The sequence below is a fragment of the Dreissena polymorpha genome, chromosome 4 (assembly GCF_020536995.1).
Source record: "Dreissena polymorpha isolate Duluth1 chromosome 4, UMN_Dpol_1.0, whole genome shotgun sequence".
NCBI classification, from domain to species: Eukaryota; Metazoa; Mollusca; class Bivalvia; order Myida; family Dreissenidae; genus Dreissena; species Dreissena polymorpha.
In genome coordinates this window covers 91,595,748-91,623,619 of record NC_068358.1, presented here as the reverse complement: position 1 = coordinate 91,623,619, position 27,872 = coordinate 91,595,748, and the positions used below count along the sequence as shown (strand labels likewise).

The 27,872-nt window shown below is 34.9% G+C and overlaps 3 protein-coding genes across 18 annotated transcripts in view; 1 reads left to right on the top strand and 2 right to left on the bottom strand.

The window, feature by feature from the left end:
* LOC127877355 (glycine receptor subunit alpha-4-like) overlaps positions 1-27,872 on the bottom strand; it is a 136,767-nt gene that overhangs the window by 21,745 nt on the left and 87,150 nt on the right. The window lies entirely within an intron of this gene.
* Positions 1-27,872, top strand: part of LOC127877353 (myosin-11-like) — a 120,638-nt gene that overhangs the window by 44,858 nt on the left and 47,908 nt on the right. The gene's annotated exons all lie outside the window — the stretch shown is intronic.
* The window catches only part of LOC127877359 (uncharacterized), a 56,559-nt gene that overhangs the window by 1,337 nt on the left and 27,350 nt on the right, over positions 1-27,872 (bottom strand). Inside the window, exons 1-2 of one of the 2 annotated variants that reach the window (XM_052423109.1) lie at positions 3,741-3,904; positions 2,133-2,295 (exon numbers count right to left, since the gene is read on the bottom strand). In XM_052423109.1, coding sequence (XP_052279069.1) covers positions 2,133-2,295; positions 3,741-3,791 — 214 coding nt within the window. In that variant the 5' untranslated portion in view covers positions 3,792-3,904. Of the gene's footprint in view, positions 1-2,132; positions 2,296-3,740; positions 3,905-27,872 lie in introns of those variants that run through there. The other variant, XM_052423108.1, reaches the window with a different exon arrangement.

Genomic DNA, 27,872 nt, shown 5'->3' with positions numbered 1-27,872 from the left:
AACGGATCATGTGAATCAACATGACTGTGTTCAATTGAACTTATAGCAGGAGAAAAAAGGTAACCCTCAGCAGGGCTCGAACCACTGATCCCTGGAGTCCTGGAGTAAAAAACTACCGATTAGACCACTCGGCCATTCTTCCGAATGCAATGCCAGATGTAGTTTATACTTTATACAAGCAATCCTCGTTGTTTCACAAAATATAACGACAACAATAGAACTCTCCAAATTATTAATTCGTTTCGCGTTGCAACGCTTTATCATTTTCGGGTTTTTAAATCGTCAAAAGATGCATATAGTGGCTATTTTAGAGCATTGTAAATGTTCAGTATTACTGTTTTCTCACAAATATCATAACTACAACGAACATTTGCGAATCTGAAACAATTTTTTTCAATTTTGTTAATTTACCTAAACGTGAAAAGGCCCCTTTAAAGCGGCAAATACACCTTATAAAATCCTTTGTCATTGGTGCTCATTTGAATCGCATCATGAAGACGATATTAATGCGTAGCCACAAAATGTTGTAACATTAATGGACATATTGATCTTTTATTTCGATTAATTGGCACGTTCTTGATTTACTTTCAAGTATTTTTATTTTGTTGAAATACTTACTGATCATCGAATTCATGGTGATAATAGATGAAATTGTAACTCTTTTTTATAATCCACTGTTGTTTTTTTTTCACGAATTTCTTGCTCCGCAATACGAAGTACTATACCATTGATTGACCAATGTTACGTGTCTTAAAACCAAAAGAACAGAACATAAATGCAAAAAGCTGAAGAAATCAGCTCTCGCGCGTGGCTTTTGTTGTTATCTGGTATCGAAGTGTTATCTGTTATCAAAGTATCCGCATACCCGGCTTGATGCTCGACATAATAAATTATCTAAACACTTTGAACTACACAATACGATGTTTTGTATTGTATCATGAGTACATTTATACTTTTTATTACAAAGAACGACACTATGGAAATATAGCAATAATACAAACGCAAAATAAAACGCTTTTAACTGGACCTAAGTTTTCATCAATTGTACTGATCTTCTTACCGTTTTACATTGTTCAAACGTTTTCATTCTTTTTTGCACTCTAATTATTCATATATTTGCAATTAAAAAAACATATCCTCATCGTTTATATGTTTTTCTTCTTTTTTTAAAAAATTCACACAAATCAAATACACAATTTCCTTATTGTTCTAAAAATCAACTCTTATAAGTCATACTTTTTTCTCCAGTTTCTTAAAATATTGTCTAAATTTAGATGCTTTTTACTGCTTTAAAAATACACCCCCATTATTCATTAATTTTGATAATGGTAGAAAATTTGTTTGAACAACTCTAAACGTCAAAATTGTTGATTGCTGTTATTTTATTATATGTCTAGCTTGATTCGTGCCACATTTATACTAATTAACGTTTAGCCTGATGGGACTGTGTTAGTACGATTGTGTACCTCCACCTCTTCACATCATTCTGTTCTTAAACTATATTGTAAGGCAATGAAGAACGTAGTTGTACAGTTATGTCATGCGGAGGGACCAGGTGAGTTGTCCATGGAATTTGTTTTGAAGTATTTCAACTACATTTAAAGTATTGCATTTTCATGCACCCGTATTCATACAATTGTAGCCTTTTCTTTTAACAAATAGTGTGTTTTTAATGACTTTGTCTGGTTAACAGTTACATATGATGTTAATTTGTAAATGTCCAGTTAACAGAAATGCGAAATGCTCCGTCGTTTCTGTTCAAATTGATTTAGTTTAAAAGGAAACACCAAAACCAGTTCATAAACCTCCACACTCAGCATTTTCCTGTGATGAGATATTATTGAGAATTTTTAGATTGTTGTAGTATGTTTTAAAATAGCTTTATTGTCTTAAGAATATTCCTAGTTTTCCTGCTTTTCCTGCTTTCTTTAAGATAAACATTTTCATATTTTATACTGTTTTAAAAATGGGTCAGTTTAGAATCTGGCAGGAGTGAAACTCATGTTTATCTGAAAGTCCGTAATAATCTAAATAAGTATTTTTATGAGTGGCAAATGACACATTGTTCACGCAACACTTAAACTAACATTTGCATAAAATTGTGTTAATCGATAACGTAAAAGCAACACTACCTGAGGAGCAACCGCATGGGTACAGCATGTGGTTGACCTGATGGTTGGGGAGATGACAAGGTTGGGTATCATTGGATACCGAGTAGCATTTACTATGGGGGTTGACGTTGTTCGAATAGCAGCAACCGCCGGGGCAGTCGGCGTCGGAGCTACATCCGGCAGCCTGGATTAATAACGTTAAAAACAATATATTGTCATGCGCATATATACAATTTATATATGATGACTATAGTGCTGTCGAAATTCTGGTATAAATTAAAAGTTCCATTTATCATAACCGTATTTCACATTGCGCAATCCGTATGAGTATTTAATGGCTGGAAAATCAAGAAAAATATGTAAACATCCATTTGTCGAAAGGATGGCAATACAGATTCGTGCTAAAAGCTATCATCAAACCACAGGTATATTCCACCTTCATATAATCTTAGACATGCCACTATTTTAACAACATTGATCTGTATTTCTGTGCTAATAAAACCGATACGATTCATTTGATGATAATGATATATATATAACAAAGTCTCTATAAGCCTTGTATTATTTAAACAAAAACGCTGTATTTATTTTATGCCGGAGCTTTCGACCTCACGGTCTTCATCAGCGGCTATATTTTATTTCAAGATGTTTCATTCATGTACGGATACATGACGTTGTGCATTGGCGTCGTCAACGTTGCTCTGGCGCCCTTTCATGACTGTTTACTCCTGCACGTTAATACCAAATGGTCGGTATGTCCTTAGTTTTGCCTTCAACAATTGCTCCATGGTTTTGCGGTACTCGTCCGACCCGGTGAGGTTTTCATATATCTATTTTCTAAATGGGGGCTTTTAAATGGGTATCGGATACTAAGAGGCCAATTGTAAATCGTTCACTCTCACTTCATTTGCAAGATAAATGCTGATAAGGATGTCACCAATAACACTAAGATAACGCATTTTTTTGTAGTGTAATGACGCCTGTTGATTCATCTATTGCACGCTAATGCATGTGTGAACAGCCGCATTTGAGCACTGCGTATTTTCGTGTGAGTGTGTTTTTTCATAGAAAGACGTACCGATACTAAAAATACCTATTCAAGCGCAGCGGAGTAATATATCAATATAGAGCAATTCCATCAACACAAATTTTCTATATACAAAGGACACGGAGTCTCATAATATATCAAAACTAAACATGCATTATTCTAATTTATAATGCTCTGATTAAAGAAGTATTTTTGAACAACTTATTGAGTAATAATATAATTTGTCAGATATATTTAGTTATCAAGTCAGATTTGTATAGAAACCAGTATAATAAAATACTTTTATTCCAGTCATGCTTACAAGACAATATATTGTTACGGCGTTATGTGCTACATGCATTACGAAACACGTGTATACCGATTGTTCCCATCGGCTAGAGTGCACACGCAAATACATGCAACCAATTTTTCATAAGACGTGTTATAGTCACTCATATAATGTTATATTGTTGTATTTTACTGTAACTCTTCTTTGCCAATACATATAAAGACAGAATGCACTTGATATATCCTTTACTTGTTTCCAAGTTTATTTATAAATTTCGTTTACAATAAAGAATATGTTTAATAGACAAACTCACCCAAACGACTGCCAGTGACGCAGCGAGTACAAAAGAAAACGACACGACCATGTTTATGTTGAAAATAATCAAAAGTTTAATCTACTAGATTCATACAGCAGAATGTTAGTTGTCGACGATTGTCCGGATACTCAATTTCAAAGAGTTATGACGTTTAGATAAGATAGTGTGATCAAAAGGGCAGCTAAGCGACATTATTGACACGTAACAGAACGATTGTTCACATTAATAGTACATTCTAATGATAATCAAAGACTTAATAGTCTCAACACTCACGATTTAGAGCACTTGCCCGAAATTTCATTTTATGTACTTAACTTATGAACTGTGATACTTGCCCGACCATATAATTAACAAGAAATATCTTTAAAAAAGATATACGGTGTTGATAGTTCAATGAATGAGATCAAGGATAGCGAATGTCTTTTTCTGAGCAGTTCTTAGCTGCATAACTCGCAGTACGGGATGTTACGCGGAGTTTTCGCGGCTTATTTTACATTATTACATATTGCTGGTCATAAACCTATAGATACAAAACAGAAAACCAAAAGAAGAATGGAAGTGAAATTAAAACATATGAGTCAACCGGCCACACGCGAAGTATCCATATTTATAGGCGCGTTCTTCGAACAAACCTGTTTAAGTGGTTTGTCGGGCATGCATAGTTCCTACAGTTGTATTTTTGAACCAATCAAATAGCGGTACTGTATTCGCTGCCAGACAGCTTGTTGCTACGGTTCACACGCCACTCGTTAAATCGATAGTGAAAAGTGTTGCTAACGGAAAAATGGTACGAAGATGTGCGTGGGGAACATGCAAGGCCGATGCCCGATTCCCTGATGGAATGAACGGTGCTAAATTCATAAACTTCCCTAAGCCAAAAACTCAGAAAAATGTTCTACTACTCATATAATCGATATACATCGACCTCATATCGTTTAACGTCATTTCGCAATAGCATCGTTCCGACATGAAATCATGTCGGAAGGTTTAACGGCTGCAAATTCATATAACAGCGCAGAATAATCGTGTAATAATTATTAAACATAAAATATAAACATTATTTTACAGTTTTACTAGTTGCATTAGAAGAATGTCCAACAAACTTAATTACACGTAATGATATTCCTTGTTTCTCTATACATAGTATTCGATTTAGACGAAACTAATAACTAACGTGGAATGTGGTATTAGTTTTCCGTTAAAACTGCGATCTTTCCGTGTGTGTTTATGAACGTTATTAATTATGTTATCTACTTATTTGTGTATTTCATTATGAATAATAACGTGTAACCGTTTTTGTTAACTGTTTTTAGCAAAAGATTCGCGCCATAAGATACGGAAAATGATTAAAGCGACACTTTCATTTAAAGGTTTAATGTAAACAATATGTAATGAAACCTTTATTTTTGGTATTAATAAATTGTATTGACATGTTTGATTCGATACTTGTAAAATGTTTAGTCTTGTACAAGATTTCGCTGATATTGTCAAATTCAATAACTGTTAATATTCTTAATATTGTATAAGAAATTGAATAGTTAATGAATTATCACTTCGTCTATTTTTTTTACTTAATTGACCTGTTCTTACTGTATTTATACACTTATACACTTTATACAGCTTTTATATTTTTTATCCATTGCATTCACATACGTTAATACTTATTAAACCATTGAGGTTTTAGAGCATGCTGTCATTTTAACCAGCAATAAATCGTACTCAAAATCCAAAGGTCGAAGTTTAATATTGATTGAACTGATAAAGCATGAGATCAACGACCAAAAGACTAATAATTAAGAACTCTATTTAAAATTCTATCTGCTAGTTTATCATAATTTGGTAGGAATCAAACTGAAATATTGTCAGAAATATTTACGAGCGAATCAGATTCTTAAGCATCAGCGGACGCCATTTTGGATGTAGCGTGTGAAGCGTAGCAACAATCACTAGGTCACATAACCCCAAACCGGAACTCTCAGTCAGTTTGATACTAAGCACACATTGTTCAGTGCATGCTGCATAGGATTTGTAAAATTCATTGCAAATGGAATGTTTTTGTATCAATTTGAAGGTATATTTGTAAGCAATAAGAAAAAAAGCCATTTTTGTGCTCTACTTTTTCTGTTGATGGTTCCCGGCTTTGAAAGAAGGTCATACTATTTGAGCCCAAAATGGTCGCCTGCACAGCTGTCAAAACCGGTTTGCCTATTCTAAGGTGAATATTTTGAGTTACAATGTATATAATTTAATGACATCCATTTTTCAAAAGATTATGCATTTATCTTTCCAATGATGTATGATGATATAGTGGGTCATTGCTTGATCATGGTAAAAATTGATATCGAACTTCAACTATGTTATATGCAATATAGAAGGAAATTAATTGCGCATGCGTAACCTTTAAGCACATCCGACCAAGTTAGTCGTCTGCCAGAATTTTGACAATTGACCATCAAAAACTCTCTGTATTGCAAAACATAACTGCCAGATGTCATTTTGACCCAAATTAGGGCTGTTTGCGATTGGGCTGTTGCACTTGGGGTCATAAGGGGGTAAATGCTGGAAAATCACACCGAAACCTGTTCCGGTGACATATTCTGAGACTACTTAAACACTCGGTATTGTTTTTCAGTGTCATTTTGACATTAATATGCATCAATCCCAATAATGAACCTAATGCATGTCTTTATTTTATCTGTATTTATCATTATTGTTTACTTTTTGGGCCTATCACTGTTAAAAATATCCGCCAATTTTGGACCGACACTTCTATCTGCCTTCGCCTTCAACCCCGCCAGGCAGGTCTACTCAGAATAACACTACTTTGTCTTATTTTACCTGTTTGGATATCTTGCTGAGCTCAATTTAAATCAAGTATTCAGCTGAAAACACAAAAATGATAATAATATTACGCTTTCTTTCCTGGAAGAATGTTGTTGTGACAGACCCTGCGTGAAAAACACCAGGGAATCTGTATTTAAGTGACCTCAATATTATGCGTAAACCTAAGTGTGCATTTGTAGGCGGTGTCGAAATGGGTCTATAGCTCTGCCTTAACTGTCGTCCAATTGGTTTACAAGTCCGGCTGAAGTGACAGGCAATCAAAAACTGTACAGCATGACTGATTCGGAGACGGCCCTCATCACTCGCCCCGTCGTGTCGAGAGGATCGGTGTCTTTGCAGGTTAGTACGCCGTTATTTTCAATTAAATCTATTGTAAAATGATTTCTTCGATATCCTGGCACACTTTTGTCACCAAAATAAGGAAAATTGGGTGTTTTACATTGACTGCATCTCTGAAACCACATTTTGTGGCGATAACTTTGCCGGTGTGCCCGACAATGTGATGCCGGCGTGGTGAATTAACCATTTGCAGCAAATAAAGCAACAACGACTATTGAAAGCTTACTCAAATTGTATCTAACTTACATTAGTTGGCACCGCAATGGGTAAATGTGCCCAAAAAACCTTTTTGTTTTCTCAGATTACACGGAATTGAGCACCCGGGCCAGACTGACACTTTCCGGAGCCTGTCCGAGACGGAACTCGAGCCGAGGAATCATAGGTCGAGGTGTGACAAAAGACTTAAAGCTCATGTCTGACGATGACTTTTTTAGTCAGGAAGTCAAGTGTGTTGTTTTTCCATGTAAGCAAGCCCTTTTGTTGGGTCAAATGACATCAGAATTGCTGCTTCTACATGGATTTTACCGAAAATGTGCAAAAAAAAAATAAAGTTCGATTCCAGTTCAAAACCTGCTTTGATGCACAAATATTGCCATTGATGATTTTTTTCACTTATTAAGTCATATGTAAGATCAGCTTTGCCTATTAGAATCGAAAGTCATGCCTTGTATGGAGTCTAAGTGCTACATGTATGATGTGACCAAGTTTGGCTTTTCTACCTTAATTCTTGACGCGAAACGCTGTTACGCATGGCGCTTTCAACGGCAACTTTTATGTATTAATCTGTGTGTCATTGTGCCGGAACTTTGTAATCTTTCTCAAAACAGATTATACCTGTGGGAAATGTGCCTTTTATTAAAATTTGAAGGGGTTGGGTTCTCTTAAAGGTCACATAACACCAAACCGGAACTCCTGTTTGCAGGGTTACATGCAGTCAGTTTGATACTAAGCACACATTGTTCAGTGCATGCTGAATATGATTTGTAAAATGCATTGCAAATGGAATGTTTTTGTATCAATTTGAAGGTATATTTGTAAGCAATAAGAAAAAAAAGCCATTTTTGTGCTCTACTTTTTCTGTTGATGGTTCCCGGCTTTGAAAGTAGGTCATACTATTTGAGCCCAAAATGGTCGCCTGCACAGCTGTCAAAACCGGTTTGCCTATTCTAAGGTGAATATTTTGAGTAACAATGTATAGAATTTAATGGCATCCATTTTTTCAAAAGATTATGCATTTATCTTTCCAATGATGTATGATGATATAGTGGGTCATTGCTTGATCATGGTAAAAATTGATATCGAACTATAACTATTTTATATGTTATATAGAAGAAAATAAATTGCGAATGCGTAACCTTGAACAGTGCAAATATCGCGTGTCGCCGCGACTGTCTATCAAAATAGCGATTATCGCTTCGTGCGTCGTGTTGCGCGGTCTGAAATGAGACCGCGATACACGAGATTCGGATAATATTGGCGATATTTGAATAATAAAATATCGTGCGTCGCTTCATGTTTCGTGCGTCGCCCTTTGAACGCGAGACAAGACACACGAAGCGATACACGATAGGACGGGTCAGTGAGCGGAACTATGCATTGCTATTTGATTCGAATATTAACAGTATCGAATATCATCGCGCTCATGCTTAATACATTAGTCAATATGGTGGAATAATTATTGTTAAATTAATCAAATACAAAAGGGCATGAAAGGCCCAAAGTCGCTCACCTGAGATAACAAGATATATATATAAAGATATAAATCTTCTGACCAAGTTTCACGAAGATCGGAAAATAAATGTGGCGTCTAGATTGTTAACAAGGTTTTACTAAAGCCATATAAGGAAAAATGCCCCGCCCCCTGGCAGCCATGTTTTTCAACCAACCAGCATCATTTTTTGCACTTGTCTAAGATATTATCGGGATGAATCTTCTGACTAAGTTTCCTGAAGATCGGACAGTAAATGTGGCCTCTATAGTGTTAACAAGATTTTACTATAGCCATCAAAGGAAAAATGTCCCGCCCCTTGGAAGCCATTTTTTTCAAGCAAACATAATTATTTTAAAACTCATCCAAGATATCATTGAGACCAATCTTTAGAACAAATTTCATGAAGATTGGAAATAAATGTGGCCTCTAGAGTGTTAACAAGGTTTTACTATAGCCATATATAGCCATATAAGGAAAAATGCCCCACCCCTGCTGGTCATGTTTTCACAGCAACCAAAACCATTTTCGAACTCATCCAAGACATCATTGGGACAATTCTTCTGACCAAGTTTTATGATGATCGGAAAATAAATGTGACCTCTAGAGTGTAAACAAGGTTTTAATATAGCCATATAAGGAAAATAGCCCCGCCTTCGTGGTGGCCATGTTTTTCAACCAACCGGCATTATTTTTGACCTCTTCCAAGATATTATTGGGATGAATATTCTGACCGAGTTTCATGAAGATCGGACTATAAATATGGCCTCTAGAGTGTTATCAAGATTTTACTATAGCCTTCTATAGCCATATAAGGAAAAATGCCCCGCCCCTTGGCGGCCATGTTTTTCAAGCAAACGTAACCATTTGCGAATTCATCCAAGATATCATTAAGACAAATCTCCTGACCAATTAAATCAAGATTGGACAATAAATGTGGCCTCTAGAGTGTTAACAAGGTTTTACTATAGCCATATAAGGAAAAATGCCCCGTTTCCTGGCGGCCATGTTTTTTAACCAACCGGCATCATTTTCAAACTCGTTCAAGATATTATCAGGATGAATTTTCTTGACCAAGTTTCATGAAGATTGGACAATAAATGTGGCTTCTAAAGTGTTAACAAGATTTTACTATAATCATATATAGCCATACAAGGAAAAAATGCCCCGCCCCTTGGCAGCCATGTTTTTCAAGCAAAGGTTGCCATTTCTGAACTCATCCAAGATATCAGTGGGACAAACCTTTTGAGCAAGTTTCATAAAGATCGGAAAATAAATGTGGCCGGTAGAGTGTTAACAAGGTTTTACTATAGCCATATAAGGAAAAATGCCCCGCCGCCTGGCGGCCATGTTTTTCAACCAACCGACATCATTTTCAAACTCGTTCAAGATATAATTGGGATAAATCTTCTGGCAAAGTTTTATGAGGATCGGACAATAAATGTGGCCTCTAGAGTGTTATCAAGATTTTGCTATAGCCATATTTAGCCATATAAGGAAAAATGCCCCGCCCCTTGGCAGCCATATTTTTCAAGCAAATGTCACCATTTTCAAACTCATCCAAGATATCATTGAAAACAATATTCTGACAAAATTTCATGAAGATTGGACAATACATGTTGCCTCTAGAGAGTGAACAATGCAAATGTTGACGTCGCACGACGGACGACGGACAAAAGGTGATCACAAAAGCTCACAATGAGCACGTTGTGCTCAGGTGAGCTAATAATGTTTATCATTGTATTGTTGAAAACACATTAAGAATCTATTATTGACATACCATAATTATATTGCTGAATATCTTCATTTAACATATTTCTGGTCTAAAGAAAATTCCAGGTCACCTAGTTCACGGATAGTGTCTTAATAATATAACGGTTACTAGTACTTTTTACTGGCCGCGAACTCCGGTGATGACCTGTATATAAACTCTGACATTCACACACTGGCCGCGAATTGACCCGATACCTCGCGGGTTGAAATGAAATGTATTAAAGTGAGGCCTGGCTTCCACTGCTCTTTATACTTTTACATGTTAACATGTTGACAGGAATATGGAGGTAAGCATTTAATATGAGAACATAGCCTTTAAGTATAAACGCTTTTGCGCTGGTAATTCTCTGAAAATAAAAGGTGCACGCACAAACTGTATTGATGTCGAGAATTGAGTGTAAAACAGTTTTATCTATAAAGCCTTTTCATTAGAGATAAAATTGTTTCATGCAGTAAAACAGTGTTACAAAGACGCGGATATGTTTCCAATGTTCTGGTGGTATACTCAAATCAGCCAATGGAACAAATGAAGTGTATTCATTCGTACCTAGCCGCGGGAAATTTTATTTGAATTTTATTGGACACTTACAATGGTCATGTAAGGTGAAAAGCTGGCTTAATACAGCTACGCCGAAAAAATATGCATACAGGTGCCAGACTTTTCTTTTACTTGCCCCAGGGATTGGGAAAATGGGTCAGAATGATCTTCATGAGTCGGAACGACAAGGCTTGCAACTGATTGGAGCAGTATAATACTTGGTATAAGAACTTAGTGAAAACTGTTGACTGTCTGATACGCTTTTTTATATACAAAATGACCTTAATCAATGTGGTTATGTATTGTCTGTCCCTTTGATATCTCGTGTACAAACTTAAAACGTCTGATCGGTAAAATTGGTCTCTAAAGCTTCAACGTCGCCGATTTGACATAGGAGACATATTTTCTTTACATTCGTTAAACAAGATGTTGCTCATTAGAACAGCCTGTAATAGTTTTAAGTCATTATTGAAAACTTGGTTTGAATCATTTTAATGCATTCTTTTATTTAGGTTATTAATATGAGGTTGTTGTTGTGAAATCACCACAAACCTTTCACTTGGAGAGTCCATTTATTACGAACAAAACGTTTAAAGACAATAATCGCGAATTGCGCTTGGTTAAAAAAGCCTCCAAATTCTCGGTACAAACAACTCTCGTTCATTTTGTCAAAGAAGGTTTGTTTGAATAAAATAATAAAATTGTATGCTATAGAGATAAACAATATATAAACCTAAATAAAAACTTTATAATATGCTGTACCTTCTCTCTTTTCATAACTAACATATGGCGTACAAACGGGCCTCAAAATCAATTGTCCAATCCCAAACAAGTTCTTGTATACTTTAAGACGAGCTGTCCACAAACAGTCGTGAAGCCCGATATTTTTTAGATATGTTTTACCTTAATAAGCGATGGAAGATGGAATCTCCATGTGGTGAGTATTAGATCTCGTGTCGTTAAGGAATAACAAGTTTAAGTAGGTTATGACCCGTTAATTATGTATGCGAGGTAGTGTAATTTTAATTCATAGAGATTTGTCTGCGCTATTTTATCTTAAATGGTAAATATCAATAGTGGGGTACGTCGCTTAAATACACTACATATCAAAGAAGACTAAGCTTAATAGGTTTTATGTTTCTGTGATGAACCATAGATTCAATTTCAATAACCTTCAATCCACATTGATGTCTTAATTTTCAAAGTAAAGCAGTCCTTCGCACTTATGACCGTAACCTTGTTACTTTGAGCCTTTGTGTTTAGATGAAATTGAGTCATATAATCTGTATTCGGTTTTGAATGGATCTTTTAATATTTTTCTGGTATTTAATGGGCAAATGTTAAATGTCTTTTTTAAAATGACCACACGGATGATAACCTATAATTTGACTTTGTTCGCTACCTTCCATTATTGATTATTCCCTTTACAACTACGCTCCCGATAGGGAAAAACAACAAAAATACAACATATTTTTTGGTAAGTCATTGGTATGACCGACTGACTGATACCGTGTATTACTATTTCATAGTCATCAAACATACATAAAAACATGAATACACACAAAAGCTTTGTTACAGCATACAACATAGTCTACAACAACGCCAGGCATACTGTATGCCGGCACGAGTCCCTCCTCGTAGGCAACTTATAAGGCAGCCACGCCTATCAACAGACTACTACGACACTAGGCATACTGTATGCCTACACGAGTCCCTCCTCGTAAGCAACTATAAAGGCAGCCACGCCTATCAGCGTAGACTGCTACATCACCAGGCATACCGTATGCCTACACGAGTCCCTCCTCGTAAGCAACTATAAAGGCAGCCACGCCTATCGTCTCTTCCGGAGACCTAATCCCCCAGTGGAATAAATAATAATTATTATGATACTGGTATACATGTATAAATTGAATACATTAAATGCGTACGCAATGTGGATAAACGCATGACCTGTTGTAAAAAACACATTCCTGAATTTCAAAATTAGCTCGTACCAGGGTAAAAAGCATGTAGATTACACATTTAAACAATAACGTTTGTTATGTTACTCTTACTGTTATTCAAAACAAAATAAAAAATTAACACATGTATCGATCAGTCAATCCCAACGCTGAATGACTGAACAGAGTTACTCGGCCACGAGTAAAACGCTCTCTTACAGAGCCACCTATCGGAAACTACATTGACAAGGGAAAGTAGTTTTCGTCTAATTCGCACGTGCTCAAACGACGAAAACAATATTTCCCTTTACAACTACGCTCCCGATAGGGAAAAACAACAAAAATACAACATATTTTTTGGTAAGTCATTGGTATGACCGACTGAATTAAAAGAACGGGCTTGTAAGTATAGTACAAATTATAATTGGCTTATTATAAAATGCATTGATGGTTATAATCCAAGTGACATTGAAACCCTTAACCTCTCATCAACTGAGCTTTTAACATAGTCGTCCTTAGCTGTTTCACTCAGCCATCTACCATGACGTTTAAATAACCTGTCAGGAATGCCATTATTAGCCGCAGCAGTTGCGCCACCAGTTCTCAAAGAATGAAGGCAATATTTGCTTATGTCTTGAACATGCGGTTTAAACGCAATCAAAAACAATTCTCTAAATTTACTCTATGACAAATGCTTGTTTTCCTGTCTGAGATTATGTCCACATTTCGTTGAACTTAACCGACGAAACAAGTAACATTCAGATTCCGAAGAAAAATCTGTCCAAGTAAGGTATTTCTGTAAATTGACTGCTGGACACAACTGTGTGCCTGTCCTAGCAATAAGCACCCATGCTCCCTCACGGAACTTATCTGTCTTGCTAGATTCAATAAATACACTTAAGTAACTACTGTTAATACAAACATCACTCCTTCTCAACTTTAGTACCTCTGCACTTCTTAAAAACCCAGCATATGATAAAAGGCATATACAAAGAAATCTTTGATTCATAACATCATTTTCAACATACATATGTGTGTACTTTTGTTGCAGTAAATCAACAGTCATTGGTTCTTTCTTTTTCACAGATTTCGCTAAACGCCGTTTTGCAGCTTCTAACATATTAATAACAAGTCTTGAATCAGTAGGTGATACATAATCAAATAAATCATGATAATATTTAATACTGTAGAACGCATTTATAATCGGACTTGCACTACTAGCTGTTTGTATAATTGACGCTAAATATAGCGCAACTTGAAAAGCCTTGGCGGGCAAGGCATCCCCGCTTGAAAGCCCATTAGCATAACCCCAACGACGCCATCGATTGAAGCCCCTTTTGTAACTGAGGTGACTTTAAGCAACTCGGGCAGCAAGGATACCTTCTCCGCCAAGACCTCTGGCAAGCCATCAACTTCACTTCCGTATCTCTGAAAAAATAAATGTGTAACAGCACTAAAGTTGACACAGTTTGTTACTTAACACATTATATTTACAAACAGTAAGCAACAATATCAATGTTCATGATTCACAAATGATATCAAAAGTGCTAACATGCGAAATTTAAGATTTTCAACACCAAACAGCCCAGAACCATTCTTACAAGGTATGTAATAACTTATTGCCGTTGGTAATTCCATACAGTCTATTACAAACGACTTAAAATGTCCATCACTTGTACAAATCATAGGCCAAAAATTAGCCGACTTCCATTCTGGGACAATCAAAACACCTTTTGCCCCACAAGATTGCATTTTTAGCAATACCCTTAGTATTAATATTATAGGTGGTACAAATAAGCCAAAACTATGCGTCCATGGGTAAGTAAAAGCATCAACTCCTTCAGACTCTTTACACCAAAATCTTGAATAAAATCGCTGTAATTTGGCGTTATGTTTAGAGGCAAAGAAATCGACCTCTAAATTTCCCCATGAAGACTGAATTATTGACAAAATGTCAGGGGAAATACCCAATCGTCTTTTTCTACTATTTTGGACAAATAGTCTGCCACATCATTCTCTCCCCTTGGTATCCATTCAACCTCCAAATGAATAGAATGAACTAAAGAATACCCGAATATTTTCATCGCTAAATCTTGTAATTCAGGCTTCATGGAGCCCTAAGCAACAATGCTGCATACACCTGTGTTATCAGTAAACCACTTAACTCTTTGATTTACGAATACATGCTCAAGCGACAACATTACTCTATAAACAGCACACAATTCTCTCCACGTGGAGGATTTTGCCGCTTCCGACGGCGACCACGTGTCGTGCACTACACCGCTTTGCATTTCGACCTCATACCCTGCTAAACCAGTGCTGCTAGCGTCACTATAAACAATTCTAGTACAGCCATGGCTGATTGCCAATGTACTAACATTTATAATTTGTAAATGATCATTCCAAAACGAAAGTTGAACCTTACTTCCTTCAGACAACTTAATATAAGAGTTCCACGTTTTTGCATTAAGGATGTCAATGCTTAAACACCTAGTCATAATTTGAGAAACAGTTCCCAATACTATACCCATAGATATAATTTGTCCCACAAAACTAGCACCTCTTCGCACACAAACATAGTCCGAAGTTTGTAAAAATCTAAGTGTCTGTAGAACTTTATCGATTCTACACCCCGATATACGCACGGTGAAATTAGCTGTATTTAACTGAATCCTAGCCATGTAATTCTTGCACTGGCTCCCAGCATGATTTATCAACTTTAGGCACCAAGCCGGATAACAACAAATCTGATTTAATTTCCCGTGACATAATTACTGTCTTATCGTATGTCTCTGCGGTGCCAAAACCATCATCTAAAAACATAATGATCTTTTTACCTTCGCCTCTCCATTTTGCAATAAATGGCCTCATTAATTTTGTATAGATATAACAAGCAGACGACAAACCAAAAGGAAGAACCAAAAATTTGTAATAGACCAGAATACCTGAATAATCTTCCCAGACAAAACCTAAAAAATATGTGTGTGGCAGAAAAATATCCACAAAATGATATGCTGACGTTATATCAAACTTAATCATCCAACAATCTATTTTGATATACATCAATGCTAAACGCAAGTCTTCATAATTTACTGATTGCTTCCAAACATGAAGATTAACCTTTCGTAAATCTAAAATAAGCCGTTTTTCCCATTATTATTACAAGAAACTGTCAGCGGATTAACAACGTGTGGAGCATTTGTACATTTCACAATAAGACCGCGATCTAACAAACTTTTAAATAGCTTCAGTCACACAATTATTTTCATATAAAGCTGAACGATTGTTTCGACAATGTACATGGTCTGGTAAAGAAAAGAATGGAATTTTATAACCATTTTGAATAGTGTCTATAATGAATTGGTTAGCTCCAAAATCTTTCCAAAATTGCACATGATTTTAAAAATCTACTTTTAACCAGTATTTCTTTCTGGCCTTGTTCGTACTCATAATAGTCGTCAGTAAATATTTCCTGACTGTTAGCAAAGTTATCAGTAAACGATAAATACTCATCTTTTAAATCTACGTCTGGTATAACTGGGTTCTGCGGTCTGTGACTACTGTTTGGTAGGGACGTCAAGCTGCGGGAACCGCCGGGTGTAGGGGCAGTGGCGTCTGAGGTGGGTGGTTTCTCCACAAGCGAAACAGGGACCAATTCCGTCTCTTGCATTGCCCTTGAAATAATGGGGACGAAAAGAATGCAGTTGCCGCATGGGTCCTGAGCGCTGCTGTTGCACCGGAAACGAAAACGTGTTTCCGCCACGTGGCAAGCTTCCGGAAGTGACGGTAGCGGAAGGCTTAAAACTTTTCGTTGACTTCGCCTTCTTCTTCTTTGCTGCTCTTGCCTCCGCTCTGTTGATCCTTGATTCATCACTCGAGTCGCTAGCCACGGGGTTTGCCTCATATTGGCGTACCGTCTCCCATCCGCCCTCAGACGTGTCTGCTATACGGATAAGCTTGTTTCGTCGCTTTAACTGTTCACAAGCGTCATTAACTAGCTCGCGAGCGTACTCTTGTTTGTTGTTTTCAAATGCCCAAAGACCCTGGCTAATGTTCTCGTGCAATTCCGAATTAAAATCGTGCTGAATTTTGTTGCTTTCGTATCGCCATTTTAGTTCATGTTCCGTCTTCAATTTTTTAACTTCAGAACGCACGGAAAGCGAATTCCCTCGAACTTCTTCTTTTAGAGAACTTATTTCTCTTTTCTGTTCGCGCATTTCTACTAAAAGTTCCCTAATTGAACTATTTAAGTCCATATTTTCCTGAGAAGCACACTCTTCGCCAGACCGCGTGGTCATTTTCATATGCAAATTTACCCCGTGAAAATTAACACATGTATCGATCAGTCAATCCCAACGCTGAATGACTGAACAGAGTTACTCGGCCACGAGTAAAACGCTCTCTTACAGAGCCACCTATCGGAAACTACATTGACAAGGGAAAGTAGTTTTCGTCTAATTCGCACGTGCTCAAACGACGAAAACAATATTTATCCACGATACAGCGTGAAGCATGAACTGCTCCGTCTTTTAACTGGCGCACTAGTTAACGAAACAACAGCGATGGGTTAACATAGGTGAATTCTAAAGTATACACATTTGCAACAGTAACTTAAACGAACTGCCAATTTCCACTTTGAGCATGTAGACACGTCTAGATTAGGCAACGCGTATCTCTACACCTTGCAATGTTACAAGTTCACATTGGCACAGTTGTAAAGTCGGTAACCTATACGCGATGGAAGCGACATTATTTTTCGTCTTAGCCAGGAACCAATGTCTCGCTTACGGGCCGGGAACCATTGTATATGTAAACAATGATTCTACTGGTGCGATAACGAAAATAGCCAACTTCTGTGAATAAAGGATGTATGTAACTGTGGGATTTTTTACCGAAAATATACTAAATTTGGTGTATTGTCTTTATTGTCTTTATATGGGTTTTCACTTTTCAGCTGATTTTGACTTTATAAGTGGGTGGGGTGAAATAACACATGTTCATGTAGCAGATTTCATTAGTTTTTTTTTATATTTTAGGACAATTGACACATAAATGTTATGTTTCAGATTCCATTTTGGTATCTTTCAAATATGCCTAACTGTCATGGCAGATAAGCACCTGTTCAAAAAGACTGTGTGTGCATGAAAGTGATCAATGTCAAAGGCAAGTGTATACTAAAATAACATCCCGCAATTAACCTGAACAAATTATTATAGGTTTCTAGAACATATGTTTAGTCTCTACTGATAATATATCAAATGAACCAATGTTTACATGATGGTATACCGAATTAATTGTGTATTGTTCAAACTTATTTATTTTAAACTGAACATATTAAATGAATCACACGGTTGAATTTGTATCTATTATCTTTTTTAGCAAACATGTTGTTTTTTTTAAATAAGATTTTCTCCCTATTCACTTTTCTTTTTAATATCATGATTAATATTTTCGCTTTGTAAACATGTGTTATTCTCATGTTGTTTTTTAGATTTGAAAAGGATTCGTCGAAAGATTTGTACCAGTTTTAAGGTGTGAAGCTGTGTAAGAAGCACAAGAACACAATCGAACTACACAGAAGGTGTTGTTATGCAGCAATAGAAATATTTCAACTGCAGTGACAGACAGGGACACTGGAAAGCTTTTTCTCTTAAGGAACTATATAAACAAACCATTTTATGTTTATGTTTGCATAATAAATACAAAGTGTAAGTATTAATAGAAGTATATATTTATGTTTTTTGTTTCTATGTTATTATTGATATATTAAAATGGCTGTCATTGGGTAGCAAACCTTATGGGAATATGTCCAATTAAGAAAGTGTGGTTACACGCCACTACTTGCATTGCTGGGATGAATTGATTATAAAGGATGGTTTGATTTTCAGGCGTTTTCATAAGGATAAATCAGGAACATTTTTACAATTATGAATTCCTAAGATATTACAAAAAGATATTTTGTATCAGATGCCTAACAAAAAGACACAAGAACAATTGTTACAGAGATACTATTTGTATGGTGTTAGGGAAGATGTTCCTTTATGGATTGAACAATGTTACAATTGTGGTGCTAATAAGACACATACAATAAATCTAAAAGCTCCTTTAGGAACACTCACAGTAGACAATGTTTTAGACAGATTATCTACTGATTTTTTAGGTCCACTTCCTTATACTTTAGAGGTAATAGGTACATTTTAACAGTGACAGATCATTTTCCGAGGTGGGTGGAGATAATACCCGTACCTGATCACACAGCTGAGACAACAGCTCGAGTGATACTAAATGAAGTTATTGCAAGATTTTGATGCCCTATTTCTATTCATAGTGATCACGGAAGCAATTATGCAGGTAATTTTATTTTCAGAATTATGTGAAATGCTTGAAATTAAGAAAACTATAACAACAAGTAGAAACCCTAAAGGCAATTGTCACACTGAGAGATATAATAAAACATTAATACGCATGATCATGGCTTATTTGTCTGACAATCAAACTGACTGGGATTTAAATATTGGTTGTTTGGCAGCAGCATATAGAGTTACTCCCAATGAAACTACGAAATTGACACCACATTTATTAATATTGGGTAGAGAGGTCAGACTACCTGCTGAGATTGCTTTTAGTAGTTATGCAAACAGGAAAAATGAATTGATCTCCTCTTATGGTGATTATGTCTCAAAACTCAAAAATAAAATGCTAACTTGCCATCAAATTTGTAGAGAACGTTTACAAAATGCTGCCAAGAGGCATACAGATTTAAACGGCTCAGGGAAAACATTTAATCAATACAATGATGGTGACATTGTTTGGTATTTAAACGTGAGAAGAAAAGAAGCAGTGTGCACTAAGTTGTTAACACCATACTCAAGTCCATATCTCATCCAAAGCAAAATTACTGACCAAAGTTATATTTTACAATTTTCTAAATCTGTAACTGATGTGAAAGTTGTACATCATGACAAGGGTAGCTGTCCCCCAAAATGGATTTCCAAATACAAAGAAATTCAATGTAGATAAATATGACAGAACTAGGAACTATTATTTGCATGCTGTTAAAGCTCATTAATTACATTGAGTGTTATGGTGAAAAGATTAAAATAATGTTATGACAATATTATAACATGTTTTACTAAAACAAAAATTTGTGTATTTTCAGAATGTCTTACATCAATACTCGAGGCAGAATATTTGAATGCCAACGTTGCCTTACGAAATATCAAGGCGAAAAATCCAAAGTATTTTATGATTTCTACAAAAAACACGTCGCTTTGGACCAAGTTCCATTTTATTGTGCCATATGCAAATTTGTGTGTGCTTCTGAAGTCGATTTTTATCGACATATTAAAAAATGTAACTTTGCTCCACATGAAGCAACTGTAAATGCCATGTTGGCAAATAATGAAAGCGTCAATGAAAAAGCTTCATTAATCAAAATCGTCGCTCCATATGTACCAACTGCCTTGGACATTGAACGCCTTTTAAAAGAAGATTCGTATTTAATTTTTAACAGTCGTCGTAAGTCTTCGGAAATTTTGAAATCTGCAATGGAATCGTCGGGTTTACAGACGATTTCCATTCACAGTACTCCTACTGTTGACATTTTGCCTGAGATGTTGGGGGAACACGATTTATCACCTTTTGACTTTCCAGAGTCACCATTACATTCTTCTTATAAATGATTGTGTCCCACAAAATCTTCATGGAGTGTATCTTCCATGTCTTCGTCTTCGTCTTTTTCATCGTCGTCAACTTGTGTCACTTGGTATAAATGATCTCAAATCTTAGATTATTGAACTGAAATCAGCGGTTCATACGATGGGCTTAGCGCTGGGCCAAATGGTTGATGAACTCCGTGAGTTCAAAGCAGAAAAAGGACGGTTGTTCCAGCTACGGTTGTTCCTCCTATTCAAAATGGAAAGGAGAATAAACCAGTCATTGCTCGAATGCAAAAATTCACTGAAAGGTGCCATTACCAGCCGTCTCCTGCGAGTCCACGCGGCCGATTGTATCATCCCTACCGGCAACAAATGCGGAAGCAACCACTGTTCCCGCCAAAGCCAGTGAATACTCACATTAGATTTTGATGAAGCATGTATTTTACACTGGTTTACTGAAAAACATAAATAGCTACCATAAGAAACCTACTTGGTCATCTAGAAAAAAATCACAAATTTATACCAATTTACATTGTAACTTACATGCATGTGTACCTAGAAATATGGAAATAAAGTCTGAAATCCGAATATGCAAATGCATCCAAAATTACAAACTTAGTGGTCGGTTACATTTAGAAACAAATTCAAGAAATAACTAGAATCTGGGCATAAAAACAATTATCGCACTTAAACATAAGATCCTAATGAATTAATCACATTCCGAGTTTTGGTAACTCTTCTTCCATTACATGTAAATAATCTAGCAAAACAATTTGAAATTTGACGAAAAATTGTAACGGCATGGCTGGGATAGGGAAGTTACTCTTATAACCATGAAAACTGTGTAAAACGCAGACCAGCAATGGTCGTTATGCACTAAACAATTGCGGCGGTTACAACCTTAATAGTCATTTTTGTTGTTGGCAACTAATAATTAGTACTTTAGAATGTGAAGTACACATAGTCATTTTATTTATTAAAAATTTGCTGCATAATAACAAGATTAATGATAGTCAAAGAGTTTAGTTAACATTTGATATGTTGTTGCTGTGTTGTTTTATTGTTGATGTTGATGTTCAAAGGTATGTTTAAAATAAGAGCACATTCTTTTATTGACTCTTTGAATTGTTGTAAAATTGATCTTTAAAAAGATCGGTATTTCCTCCAAATGTTTTAATTACTTTTGACATGCTCTGTTGTTTGAGATGATTGTGATAGAGGAGATAGCATACTAGTTTTATTCCTGCTCAATTTTGATATATGTACTTGATTTGTTGTTATAAGAAAAATGACATGAGCATTACAATGTTTTATATGTTTGTTTAAAACCCTTGCTCATAACTTACGTGTTAGTATATTTGTTCTAATAATTGTCACTTATGTTTAACGGCACTAGGTGATAAGTACTGTTATTATCGGAATGGTATATATGCTGAATATATATTATCCATTTGTCAATTTGTATTGTATTAAGTATTCAATGTCGATAGTTAGACATTAAATTAATGCATTTTATTTATTGAAAAGGATTTATTTATTTATTGTGATTGTTTTAATGATTCTATGAACTTAACAGATTTGTGAGGACTCAAATAATTTTAATAGGGGGGTAATGAAACACATGTATACCTTAGTGGGTGGGGTAATGTTTATTTACTGTTTGATATTTTACTTATGTTTCGAATGCTGTCTGCAGTTAAGCTATACAATTGTATGAGACTCTAATGATAACAGACTTGTAAATTTACCCGGATTACCAGCTACGCGATTGTTTGAGTTTAAATCCAGATTTTTGAAAAGTTATTGTACACATGTTTACTTAGTGTTATTTAACCTTACGTGGCGTTGTAGCTGAGAATGATGTCACTATTACGTAAAAAATCTGCTGTCAACTTTTTTTTAACCGTATTCATTTTTTTAAGTACTTTTCTTATTGTAAATAGCAAATATGCAGGTAGTTTATGTATATGAATATATTATATTGTTGATACATAGTGAAATGTTATATTTTTCACTGAACAATCCAAAGTTATTTTTGATTCTGTCAGTCTTCTGTTGTTCACGTTATGACATTCTAATATTTAGCAGAATTCTGCGGTGACAGAATTTCTGAGGGTATAAAAGGCCGGTTGGGTTGTTAGGTGGTAACACAAAAATAAGAGAACAAAAGAAAGACAAAAACTTTAAAAACTGATGGTTTGTAATTAACAACCTCATTAGAAACATAAATTATATACAAATATAACAAAAACCTGTCAGAAGTTTAACAGAAAACTGGCAAATTTTGACAGAATTATTAATTTATAACTTTAACTTTTCTCACGTAATGTTATCATTGACATGGCTGTATTATGTTTATAAAAATGTGATATGTTGAAAATAATAAATATAAATAAACATTTGATAACATGGACATAATGTGTTTATTGTTCACTTCTTAACTGAAAGAAATAATAAAAAAAAAAGAAATTTATTTTTTAAATGTCACGATTCGTTACCGCCTCCGAAGGTGTTTAATTAAGGTATTTTCACAAAAGTCAGAGTCGTGACAGTATTCACACAGTTTAATCTGTCAATTTATGAATTTGCAAATCTTGCTGTACCAACATATAAAAGCACCAATTGACACTTAACAAACTATCATCAACAAAATTTCTTGACTTTGGGGTTCACTATAACAACATATTAAATTGAATTAATAAATTAACTCAAGTTCATATGAAATCGGAACATCTAAAAATACTTAATGAAAATACTCAACAGACTCAGTCATGGAAGTGGGCTGCAAGTTCTTATTACCACTGCTTCAAGGAATAAACATGAAATTTTGTTCGATTTATTGAATTGTCAAAATGTGTGTTAACATTTTTATTCAATGTTTACTTTGAATTTTTTCTTTCACTGCAATACTTGCACCATCAGGTAATTAAACAGAACAGTTTTCTGTTTTGTCAAGACTGATCAATGACAAAGAGTTAAAAGAACATTACTCCGGCCGTGACACTTTTTAATCTGTACTATTTGGTGTTTACTGTTTATTTATCAAGATATCACTTCACGGCTCTAGAAGATACTTTAATCTCCTCCCTGAAAGGAACAAAATACAGAATGTAAATCATATTAAGGCAAAACCACTGAAAACCATTAAACATAATAAGTAAATACACATTACACACTATACTGACAACCAATCAAATAAATGTTTACATCAAGAATTCATGTATATTGTTACAACCATACAATTATTAGATGGTAAAAAATATATATATCAAACTAATTTTGAATGACCTAAATAATATTCTGATTGTAAATGGTTTGTTTGCTGCACAGATAATTTGCATAATCATATATATTATATATTAAAATAAAATTTGTTATAAAATAAATGATAGTGATATAGATGACCATGTGTAAACAAACAAATAGAGAATATGAGTAAGCACCTCAAACCAAGTATGCTGAGCAGCCTCACGAACTAAGCTTTGGAAGGAAACGCACACTCCTTTTAAGCTTGCTTATCACACCATATACATGTACAATCATGTCCAGCAAAAGATGTTTTCTATGCTACGCATCTATTCGGAGCACATTGACAGACTATTTTAGACATTCGCTGTTCTATGTTGTGATACGCAAGAGAAGGCCGGTCTGATTTGTTGCATCTTCTATTTTTTAGGTTTAGTAGTCGTTTGCACTCCATCCATGGTGGAAATTGCCTCCAATATCTTAAAATAGACAATTATCTTATATAAATAAAACCTACTTATTACAGTGTAATCATATACATTTTAATCTTTGGTATAATTATCTTACTGCAAGTGTCCTTAAGTAAATACAAATAACATGTTCAGCTGCACAGTGATATTTTATGTTCATTATATGCCCAGTGTTGTTTACCATACAACATAAACAACAACAACAACATTTATTTCAGCAATAAAGCTTATACAAGCTCTTAGTCTACACATATGAACATGATTGTTTTTATATATACAAGTAATGGCAGATGTAGGTCAAATGTTAAATTGAACACATGGTGTTAGTGCAAAAAATATTTCTTTAACATATGTTTGAATGGAAAACAATAAGTATATATTCGTTTGAAAAAATATATTCAACATTTACAACAATGTGATGTTAAGAAGTACAGTTTTCAAATTATTTCAATTCGAGAATGATGGTTGTATTTATATATACAAATTTAAAATTTCTGAAAGTGGAACTCATATAACTATCATAAATAATTAATGCTTTGCCATTATGGTAAACCTTCACGTTTACATTGAATAATTGTTGAAAATGTGTTATTAAAAATGCGAAATGAAACAACAAGTTTAGTAGAAACAAACTAGCATTTTTATAATGCTATTCAAATTTATAAGGCGGGAGAAATTGAATTTGTGTTAAGATATGTTGTGCGTAAAATAAAAGATGTAATAATGTTAAATGGTTGTTACGTTCTAAAAGACTAATTATGTATCTAGTAGGCGTCGTAAATTTTAGCATCTTCGTATATACACTTTGCTAGGCTAATAAGTATGATTTTATTTTCACTTGACATCAGTCTTTGAAACTTTGAAATTGTTGGCCATCTGCAGTACTGTGACTAAAAAAATTCTCGTCTTAGGTGCGTATATATATATAGGGCAAACTAGTAAGAAATGATACTCAGTTTCTACAATATTCATATTACATAATTTGCACTTACGGTTTTCTTTTTCAATATTATTGTATCGCCCCCTTTCTATTTCTAGGTTATGCGATGATAAACGGAATCTGCTTAGGGCAATTTTATATTTTGGTTCATTGATTTTGTCCAAATAACTTTCTAAAGATTAACTATGTTTGAATGAACAGTACGTAGAGAGACGGGTGGAGCTGTTAATCTCGCCGTGCAATGTTTGAGTATAATTATCTTATATTCGTTGCTTGCATTGTATAAATTGAGATTCGGTTATGTGTTTGGTTTATCCATAATTCGGACATACCGATGCTATCGAGAATGGATTTTATGTTGTATGCCCAGTTTTTATTGCTGTATGTATGTCCGTTGTCCGTGTCTTGTTTTAGCATATTGTATGTGATTTTGATCAAGCTACTCTCATTTGATGATAGTAGTTTGAACCAGTATTTAATGATGTTTATTTTCCGTATTTCATTAAAGGGTGTTCTTCCTAATTCTCCATACAACGCGCTAAGGTTGGTTGATTTATTTACACACAGTAATTTCCTTAAAAATTTCGTGTGTACGGCTTCGATATCTTTTGCTTGTGTAGAACCCCATACTTCAGACGAGTATTTTAAAATTGATGCTACTAAGATTTCAAAGAGTTTGAGTTTGCTTTTTGTGCTGAATTTATACATGTTGAGCACTGAGAAAAGTCGGTGCATTGATTTTGACGCATGGTCTGCTATGCATGTGTGCGTTCTGTCAAAGTTACCGTTTTTTAATTAGTATGACCCCAGATATTTATCCCCACGCTTATTAAAAAGCGTGGGAATATTGTTGTTATCTCCGCTGTCTGTCCGTCCGTCCGTCTGTCCGTCCGCCCTGGCCACTATCTCCTCCTACACTATAAACACTAGAACATTGAAACGTACACACATGGTAGCTATAAGCATTTGGAAGTTTGATCTGACCCCTGGGTCAAAAGTTATGGGGGTTTGGGCGGGGCCGGGTGAGAGAATTTCACTCATTTTTTATGTTATGTACTTAAACATTGGTCATTACTTTTGCAATATTGAAGATAGCAACTTGATATTTGGCATGCATATGTATCTCATGGAGCTGCACATTTTGAGTGGTGTAATGTCAAGGTCAATGCCATTCTTCAAGGTCAAGAAAACAAATCCAAGGGAAGTAATAAGCTTTTAAATAGAGGTAAATAATGAACCTGCCAAATGATATATTTTTAAAATAAAACAAAGCGGCGCAGTACGGGGCATTGTGTTTCTGACAAACAAATCCCTTGTTTTATGTTATTTTACATTAACTTCTTCGTTTCTACATCGATTTACTTTCAATTGATACTGAACATCTCTTATGACAATACGGTCAATCTCAACTATGCATGGCCCCATTACCAACCCTGGGGCGCGTCGGCCTCTGCCACGCCAATTCTAGTTAAAGGAAGTAACAATTTCTAGTTTTTCGAAAATTAACACTTTTGTTTTATCTGTATATATTTTTAATTTCGATGCATTACAGTATGCTTCTATGTATGTTAACGTGTTGTAGTGAGTTTGGTGACGTTGCGAATAAAATTTGGTCATCAGCAAACAAAATAAGAAATAATTTCAACTCGTCTATAGTGAATAGACCATCTTAATCTGTATTTATGTTCTCTAACGTGTCATTATACAATATAACCGAGCATTTAAAATGTAATAAATTCCTCAAAAAATCATCAAATTCTTAATAATGCATTGTTTTGATATCGTTTTGCTATAGTAGATAAATTCTCCACACAGTTCAATTTTTTCAATAATCAACATCAATAAACTTTACCCCAGGCACCATAAACATTATTTTTCGTGTATTCAAAAACTTGTCTATACGGTTAACAAGACATCAAAGTCAATATTATACATATTAAAAAAGGTTATCAAACACATACAACAATTATTTCCAATTATTGTTAATGATAATTGATATTTTTACCTAAAACGATGGATTGACATGTACATGATTCCAGCAAACCAATCAGCCTTATCAGTCGATTTTTGAAAGTTTCTACGCATTTAGGATCCATTCTTGAGCACTATCTGATCTGTTTGTGACAGTGTCGACCTGTAAAAATATTATGTAATTTTAAGTATGTTCCTCTTGTGAATAATTTTGTATCATGTTAATCACTAGTATTAAATATTAATAGTATCTGATACAGAGAAGTTTGTAAATAACTTTCAAATAACCAGTAACCGTATATAGTGATCAATATCTTGATTATAAAATAAAGGCTGTTTTTAGTAATTTCATTAATTAAATCTATAATTTTTTATTGCAATTATGGCGTGTAGTTAAATTCAACCTTCTAAGTTGAATAATTTTGCACATTTTCCCTGTACATGATTCTAGAGCTTAGCTGTTTACATCTGACTGATAACAAGGTCAACCCTCAGCAGATTGAACAGCTGTTTTCAGGCATGTAGAGATCATGATCTTTATCATTTTCCCACGCACTTAGACACCCCAGTCCTTGTAAACATTGTCTTCTATGGTGGAAGGTGTACGCAGTAATTTTTTCAATTGCTGGTATAGGTAAAAGTATAGTATTCTAGTAAGAATATATAACTTTATTTAAATGTTTGTGTTTCATGTATACAAAT